The sequence below is a fragment of the Nannospalax galili genome, unplaced genomic scaffold, assembly GCF_000622305.1.
Source record: "Nannospalax galili isolate Female #2095 unplaced genomic scaffold, S.galili_v1.0 scaffold274, whole genome shotgun sequence".
Taxonomy (NCBI): domain Eukaryota; kingdom Metazoa; phylum Chordata; class Mammalia; order Rodentia; family Spalacidae; genus Nannospalax; species Nannospalax galili.
In genome coordinates, this window is record NW_008335435.1 from 2,814,555 (window position 1) to 2,823,600 (window position 9,046).

The 9,046-nt window shown below is 43.3% G+C and overlaps 1 protein-coding gene across 6 annotated transcripts in view; it reads right to left on the minus strand.

Moving 5' to 3' along the window:
• LOC103731688 (carboxylesterase 1C-like) overlaps positions 1-8,325 on the minus strand; it is a 36,349-nt gene extending 28,024 nt beyond the window's left edge. The window contains exons 1-3 of one of the 6 annotated variants that reach the window (XM_029562060.1): positions 8,209-8,325; positions 7,851-7,939; positions 3,708-3,912 (exon numbers count right to left, since the gene is read on the minus strand). In XM_029562060.1, the coding sequence (XP_029417920.1) occupies positions 3,708-3,912; positions 7,851-7,911 (266 nt within the window). In that variant the 5' untranslated portion in view covers positions 7,912-7,939; positions 8,209-8,325. Of the gene's footprint in view, positions 1-3,707; positions 3,913-7,850; positions 8,011-8,208 lie in introns of those variants that run through there. The other 5 variants (XM_029562059.1, XM_029562058.1, XM_029562061.1 and 2 more) reach the window with 5 other exon arrangements.
• Between the last annotated feature and the right edge of the window lie 721 nt (positions 8,326-9,046).

Here is a 9,046-nt window from a genome sequence, read left to right on the forward strand (position 1 = left end):
TGTGTTAAATATCTAAACAGAGAGTTCTCAAAGGAAGAAATAAAGATGGCTAAGAAACATCTCAAAAAATGTTCAACATTGTTAGTAGTTAGGGAAATGCAAATTAAAACCACCCTAAGGTATCACCTTACCCTATTCAGACTGGCTAGGATCAAAAGAACAAATGATACCAAATGCTGGTGAGGATCTGGAGAAAGGGGAATGCTCATTCACTGCTGCTGAGATTGCAAACTCATGCAACCTCTGTGGAAAAACTGTGGAGAAGTCTTAAAAAACTAAAAATGAACCTACCGTATGACCACTCTTTGGCATATACCCAAAAGACTCATCCTATTGTAGAGACACTTGTACATCCATGTTTTTTGCTGCCCTTTTCACAGTAGCTAAGAGATAGAAGAAATTTAAATGTCCTTCAACTGAGGAGTGAATAATGAAAATGTGGTACATTTACACAATGGAGTTCTACTCAGTTCTAATCAAAGAAAGATGAAATCATGAAATATGTGGTAAAAGGATGGAGTTAGAAAATATTATACTAAGTGAAGTAAAGTAACACACACTCAAAAAAAAGACAACTTACATGACATAGTTGGAGGAAAAGATTTTGTAAATTGGACAAACGAGATAAAAGACAGATAAGATGATGCTATACAGCAGTCCCTTTTGCATGAAATAACTGCCATCATCACGACTTCAGCTGAGCCTGATCGCTAAACATAGTCATAATTGGGCCTGTTGATGGTTGTGCTCATTCATTAAAGGAAGGCCAAGCAGTGTCACTGGACCCTTACTGGAGTATCCAGCCACTCTTCCCAGCCACCTGTATGTTATTTGACCCTAATCAGACATGGCCTCCTGGATTTGGGGAGGGTTAAAGCATACAATCTGTGGAAAGCTAGGAAGAGAAGGCATGATCCATGTTGGGTAAAGGCTTTCCAGTGTGCATACTCTCAGGTCATACATACATCTCAGAAACACCTGAAAGCAAATCCTGAATCCATCACTCTAGAGTCCAGCCTTGGGAGACAAAAGAAAAATGAGGAGGAACCCAATAGAGGGATGCTTTTGGAAGCCCTTGTCAAGAAATTCCAATGGACTCTCATATGAACGACTGAAAATTGCCCTGTTCTGACTTTTTTCTAGTTAAGAGTTAATGTTCCTGTCTAGAACTTGGAATGCTAACTACTCTTGCCTTTACTTCTTCACATCCCCTGTTCACCAGCCAAGAACCTTCTTTTCTCCCTACAGATAAGAGTTATGTAATTTGGGAGTCTTTTAGATAGACCCACTGAAGGGTACTCCAATTGCCTCACCCTGAGTCCCTGGTTCAGCATGGAAGAAGTCAGAGTGGTCGGCATCCCTATTCCCTATTGGCAATTTGGGTAACCCCTTCAGAGGATGGAGAGATAAGAATAGGAGGTAGGAACTGGCTAGGCAGTTAGGATAAAAAGACCCCAAAGAAACGTAGCCAGTGTCTTGGCTACAAGTCAGAATGTTAGCAACATACTCTGTTCCAAGGGCCAAAAATGTCAAAAGTATTTGGGAGCTTGTATCTAATCCTTAAAAGATTTTATGGTTACCTCTTCAGAGGGAGAATGTTAGAGTACCCAAAAGCCCCATAAAAATAAATTAATGAAAAAAGAAAAAAATATATAAAATCAAATGTCAAATGAGAAGTTCAATTTCACTTAATATCTAGAAAAATGCACTGTAAAGACCAAGATCCTGTTTATTATTGTTATGATCCAGTTTTGTTTATCTAACACACACAAAAAGTATTTAACAAAAAAATCATCCAAAGCATGGCTGGTACTCTACTGATGGAGGTTTTCATGTTTCCCTGGAGGGAACTTGCAGAATTTGGATATTTCTGGAGACAGATGTGACCAAAATTCATACTCACTGACTTGGAAATGCTACTTTTAAGAACTAATCCTAAAATATTTATAATTATGTGAAATAATTTAGCTACTAACATTTAATAATAATTTTGTTTATAATGTTAATAAAATAAAAGTACTTTAAGGAACCCAAATAAAAGATTGGGTAAATAAAACAACACTTTAATACCCAACGAAGCATTGGGTATTAGCACGTCACTGCTCTATATGAAATGATAATGGCGGTATGTGTAAGGCATTCAGTCAAATGCTCTGTGTTCCTGATCTCTGTATAAATGAGGGGCATACACAGATAAAAGGCTGGAAATCATGATCTCAAATATTGAGAGCAAGTCTCTCTGAGCAGTTGAGTTGTATGGTTTTGACTTTCCTTTGCTTCTGTGTATTGTCTAACTTTCCTGTAATATGCATGTAATATGCATGGCTTACATTTACAATCAGAACGTAAAAGCGGCAAATGTTATTCTTATCCTAGGCAAGGGCTCTACCCCTGAACTACTACATGATATATATATATATATAATACCTGGGGGCGTGGGACTGGCCTCCTGGTACTGATGTCTGGTTTGGGACGTGTGCGTGTGTGTGTATGTGTGTGTGTGTGTGTATGTATATGTGTATGTGTGTGTATGTGTATGTGTGTGTTTGTTGATCCCCTGATTGTTTAGAAATACATTTTGAAATTGCAGTTTCCATTTTCCTCTTTTAAGTTTTAAAAACTATTTTATTAATGTATGTGTATGTGTATGTGTGTGTGCGTGTGTGTGTGTGTGTGTGTGTGTATGTATATGAAAAGAGTGGAATAGTAGTAAGACAGCCAGGAATAGGAGCCTGGGGACTTGAAGCACCTCACAAAAGAGACAAATACTGTCTGAGCTGACTTTTAGTTGTTTTAGTTTCTCTGGGGTGGCTGTGAGATCATCTGGGCTCCTGGGGATTTTCTCTTAGTTGCCAAAGTAACAGGGACACATCCTTGGTTAGTACTCAGTTTGTGACTAGGTAACTAGATACAGCTGGAATCAAGAATTTGGGAAGTCACCCTCATTGCCCCCTTGACCCACACATCCTCACCCACCCACTCGATGCCAAGGTTGAAGACAGGAGAATAGAACATCTCACTTTTCATCTTTCTAACCTATCAATTGGTTATTTCTGACCACTCAGCTTTCTAGTATATTATGTACTTGCTGTATTTTAACATATTTCTCAATTTCTTTTTCCTCCGATTAAGATAAAGGTTTATCAAGGCAGAGATCCCCCCCGCCCACCAATGGTTTCGAAGATCCTAAAAACCTAGAACATGCCTGGTTCCTCACAGGAGTTCTATAAGTAAGTGCTAAATTGCCAGGCTTGGTTGGCTGCACCTTTTACCACAGCACTCAGGAGGCAGAGGCAGGCAGATCTCAGTGAGGTAATGAAGCTAACCTGATCTACATAGTGAGTTCCAGCCTAGCCAGGGCTACAGAGTGTGAGATCCTGTATCAAACTTTTGAGAAAGGTATTTTATTTTCTCCTGGTAAATAAAAATAAAAAATTCTTGAACTACTGAAACTCTGTGGTACATTTTCCTTTTTTTCTGGCATTTATTATTATAAATATATCTGAAGTAAAAAAATACAGAGTATATGCTAAATAAAGAGCTTGGTGGGTTCTAGAACTGTCTTTGAGGTTGTACAGTGTTCTTCTGTTGCCAGTAATTACTGTTAACATAGCCAGTCAGAGGATTGCTTTGGCCCCTTCCTGCATCACTCTGAGATAGATGTCTTAATTGGAAGAGGCCCAAACCCACCCCAGTGAGTGTCTTACATGGGAGGGTAGGAGGTGGCATTCTTCACGAAGCTCCATGCCTCTGCAGGCTGTGGTGGAGAAAACCTCAGGGATCCAAGAGGAGGTTTGGCAAAGGGGACGCCCAGGAAAACGGCCACAGGCTGTGGGAAGCCTTCTAGGCTGATGTACTTGCCCAGGACTTTGCCGTGCATGGTGTCCACCACAGGTGGTAAAGATGGGTGCCCTGTTGGACAAGAGAATGCAAGGACATGCAAGAGGGGAAGGTTAGACCTGGATTTCCAATAGGTTTCATCTCTTTAGGCATGTGACATTAAATCACCTGAACATCTCTGGGTCTCAATTTCTTCTGACATAAAATTATGATGAAGAACATTGTCTTTATCTCAGAGAGCAGATTGAGGAATAAAATCATTAGAGGTCGAAAAGTATGCAGCCTAAGTCACTACAGAGAGGTGCTAGGAATGAATATGAGATCCGGTTTTCCTCAGGAAATTTCATCTATTAAGATGTTTGTGCTGACCCGCGTGCTGGGCAAAATGATGAACAGCAGGTGGCCCCCACTCTTGAGAAGGCTCACCTTATATAGAGAAGGACAACAGCACGCTTGACCTAATGCTGAGATGCAAGAGGTTGTGTCCTGCAAGAGGACAGGAAGAGATTATAGCTGTTGGAAGACAGTGAGTTCTGATGGTTAGAGCAGCGCTCTTACTTAGAGCATGCCAAGGAAGAACCAGGGGAAGATGAAATAAGACAGGGTTAGGGAGCGCACAGTGGCTCCTAGACAGCTCGATGCAGAGCTAGCTGGGAAGTGTGAGGTGCCTATGACTGATACTGGGAGGAGTCCACCATAGAGTTGGGAGATAATACTGGATGTGTGGGTGCATGGCAGGGAGAGCACTGAAGATCTGGCTAAGAGACTAGGTTTTACTTAGTGGACAAGCAAGCAGCAGGAGCAGTTCTGTGATAGAGGACACAACAAGCTTCCACTGGCTCCATTCCTGGAGAGCAGGGAGCTGTTCCTCAACTCTGCGCTGCTTTTCTAGTTACCATGCCTCACGGCACAACCAGCCTTTCCACATTGTGGGTGTTTGCGTTTTTAACGTAAATGTTGCGAGTTAGTACAAACACCACCAAGTGGAACTTTCTGGCAGCTTAGGATGCTGAGACTTATGATCTTTTGACGTGCAGGTTTTGGGTTTATCAGAGCATAGCCATACGATAAGTTTGGGGACTTAGAAGTGTGTCAAGACCAACCATGAACACCAGAAGCTGCTGATGGGATGATGCGTTACCAGAGTGCATCCAAGTTTCATGTGGGGACGTGCGGGGGCACAGATTACTAAGAGAAAATCCTGTGTGTTTCTCCGTTTGTTTTCTGCTTAGTTGTTACCCTAACACTAGGTGTTCTCCCTGGGAAGCAAGTACATTGCGATGCTTGTGGGTGGCTGCTTTTTGTTGTTGTTTGTGAATTCTAAGTTTTCTCTGCTTTTGAAAATAGATCCCTTTTCTTATTAAGGGAAAATTATTATACATTTACATGGAGATATGTGTGAGAATTTTTTCTAAAAATTTTTAATTAAAAACATTATGGAAATTTTTGTGATTTTTCATACAATATAATTTGATGGCATTTAGATCTCCTCTCCCATCTGCACCCCTCCTCAGTGCCCCCTGCCTAATTCAATATATTACATTATATATACAATTCTTCCTATAGAGTCTTATTTGTGTCCCCACATGTCCCTCAGCTGGAGCCTGGTCCAACTCACCAAGAATCCCTGTAAGAGACTGTCTCTTCTCTACCAGCAGCCATCAGTTGCCAAAAGTTCCTTAGGTTGGATTGGGATTTCTTAGCCACTTCCCCCATGTATATGCTGGAATTTTATCTAATTTGAGCTTGCATGGGATTGTGAGAGGTTTAACCCTAAGTGCCACATATTCGATGCAACCTCTACACATAATATAATGCACCTCTCAACTCTTACCAGAGAGCTTTCCTCATGCAGCAGATAGTGATTAACATAGCAACCTTCAACTGGCCAATGTGCAGAGAACAAGAGGCTGCAGAGTGCTCCTGCCTTAGTGAGATACCTAGTATAAACTTCTGCCTCCTAAGGCTTGGGGATCATTGCAGAAGAGGGGACAGAAAGACTGTAAGAGCCAGAGGTGGTCATCCCACAAGGAAGCAGAGTCTTCCAGACAGCTGGTCAGTTGCACATACGAATGAGCTCATAGCAATGTGTGAGGAATTTTGAAGGAAGAATTAGTTATCCTGCTCATATGTGAAGACCCTAGAAGAAAAGAGTAAAGAGCTGGTGAGTGACGCTGGCTCCCCGCGAGGCAGGTACCGCTGGGGAGTAAGTGAGATGTCCTGGTGAGTGACGCTGGCTCCCCGCGAGGCAGGTACCGCTGGGGAGTAAGTGAGATGTCCTGGTGAGTGACGCTGGCTCCCCGTGAGGCAGGTACCGCTGGGGAGTAAGTGAGATGTCCTGGTGAGTGACGCTGGCTCCCCGCGAGGCAGGTACCGCTGGGGAGTAAGTGAGATGTCCTGGTAAAAGCATGCCACTGGATGCACATCTCTCAACACTGGAAGGAGGTTAGTGAAGAAACAAGCCTCTTCCAACTGAAGATAAAGTGAAACCAGGGCTGTGTGTAAGTTCCCTGCACCATGGCCAGAGAGACCGTAAAATCTAGCAGGGTCCTGTGTTTCAGGGCTCTGATGATCTAACTAGTGTTTACTCTAGGTTTAAGATCACTGAGAGACAAGGGCATGGTAACCACAAGTGAGCGCTTTTCCCTGGATGCCTCAGTTTCACTTCCATGGAGTGGCACAGATGTACGCCGAGGACCCTCATCGTAGCTCTATACTGACTCTAGATTCTGCTGTGTTTACTGCTTTGCCCTGTGATCCCAGGAAATTGTCACTCACAATGTCCAACCACTTCAGAGCCCGTACCCCAGCCACTCTGCTTTATCTGGGTTTTGTAGCCTAGGCTATCCACACCTATTTTGATCAACCAGAGCAAGACAACAGAAAACTAGGAACACCCTGTGTCCCCAATGGCCTCCAAATAACTCTACGTAACCAATCTTATCCCAACTTACCCTGCCTTCCTCTCTTCTTTTTAGAAGAAGTCATAGCAACAGTCCTTGACTCCACATCCTCTCCTGACTGACCCCAGGGCTTCTCCTGTGACATACCTCAGTGCTGTGTCCCTTCTTCTTGGGAACTACGAAAAACAAATCCTCTTTTCAAAGTACAATGGATGCTACTTTGATTTTATTCTAGGTCAACTTTTATGTCAGTATATTTTATTTTCAGTTGATCCCTTCTCCTATCCCTTTTCTATACCTCCTGTAGATCAGGGACTATCCTAAATGTTGTAGAAACAGCCACCCAGGCCTGGGGAGTTGGCTCAGTGAGTAAGAGCACTAACTGAATAAGCATGAGAGCCTCAGGGCCCATGTGAAGGCTGGGAATGAGTATGTACACCTGTAACCCAGCACTGGGGGCTGGAGACAGGCAGATTTCGGGAGCTCACTGAGGTGAGCCCCAAGTTTAAGGAGAGACCCTGTGTCAAGGGAGTAAGACAGGGGGTGATAAAGCAGGATATCTGACATCTTCCTGGGGCCTCTGCATGTGCATGTGTCCATGTACATTCTTATGCACATGTATATACCACACACATATACAACACACACACACACACACACACACACACACACACACACACACACACACACCCCCACACCTAAGCACCACAAAATTAAGTTCTTGTCCAAGGACACAGCTCAGAATTGTAGAGCTGGGTGTCAGCCCTGCATTCTGCCTCCTGACATGCTTTTAATATCTGCTCAGCCTTTCTCTATGAGCTGCACAAAGCTGGACTAAGAATCACAGGTAGACAAACTGAGCTCTCTTCAGTCCTCATGCTGAGGCAGGAGGTTGTCTCCTTGCCCTCTTGCATCAGTTACTTGCAGTCAGGGTCTCAAGGCTGCTGAGGCTGACTGGGCTTGGCTGCTCCAAGCTCTAGCACAGAGAGGGCAAACACCACTGAAGAACTGGAATAGTGTGTCTTTGCCCTGCACACATCATCACTCGCCTTCATCCAGGACTGATTCCTAAATGTCACCGGAGGTTTGTATTCATGAAGAACTTACCCCAAGCTGTGCAAACAGCAAGACAAATCCAGACCAGAGCACTCAGCCACATTGTTGACATACAAGGGCCGTGGGGGCCAATGAAGTGTCTGCTGATCCAAGAGAAAGCAGTGTTCAGTGCCCGGTAGCTGTAGCTCCGCCTCCTGCCTAATTAGCCCAGTTATACAAAGCAGCATAATAGAAACTCTCTCCCTGTTGCAAAGCACTCTCTGGGTTTTGGTTGGCACCTCTAAGCCACACCTACTAAGTGTTTACCTTTCTTTATGTGAAAAGTTAACATCTAACTTTTGGATTACAAATAGCTTGAAACTAACCCAACAACTTCTTAGGTAAGTGCTTCCAGCTATAACGTTCATACCTTGGTGCACCTTGAACTTTCCAGGGCAGGTACCAGGAAGCAGATGCCTGCAGGCACGGAGAAGCCTTGGCTTGGGATCCTCAGTACAAGCTGGAAATTTTTAGAGCTCCTCACAGCCCCAGAGCCGATCAGCTGGAAAATCAGAACAATTTCTAGCTTCCCCGGATCAGTATTCCTAGAATCTATGTTTTTAAATTTAGAAGAAATCTCACCCTTTATTCAGCGTTGTGATGATGCCTGGATTTTCTCTGCAATATTCCTGCCAAGTAGCCTGATCTATCGCCCATCAGCGAACTCACTGCTTTCAGAACAGGGATGTTTGCACAGAATGTTCTAACAGTGCATGAACTCCACAGATCACAATCTTTCGTTCTAATTATCCACCCATGTACTTATCCATGAATTATTCAAGCACTTATCAAATTATTGGATATTTACTACCACAGGAATGTACAAAAACAGGCCAAAAATATACCCCCCCAAAACACAAATGGGTGCCACAACCCCTGAACTGTAAGTTTAGCCTTTTCAGACTATAGATCATACCTTTGTCGCTTTCTATATATTACAGATGTGACCTGAGGTGCCTGAGGAAAAGCCACACCTGAGCTAAACATTCTACAAAGCTGATGGACTGATGTGGAGGACTGGAACGCTGCAAATGGAAGCCAAGTGTATCTTATTGGCCCTCTAAACAGCCACCTATTGCCTACCTCTGTGTGTGACCTCCCATCTTTGTTAGGTGAATCTTTTTTGGAATGGTTAAACAGACCCCTAGCTTCCACCAACCCAGAGGCTAAGAATATCATCAGATAACATTTGAAGCCATAGCAGAAAT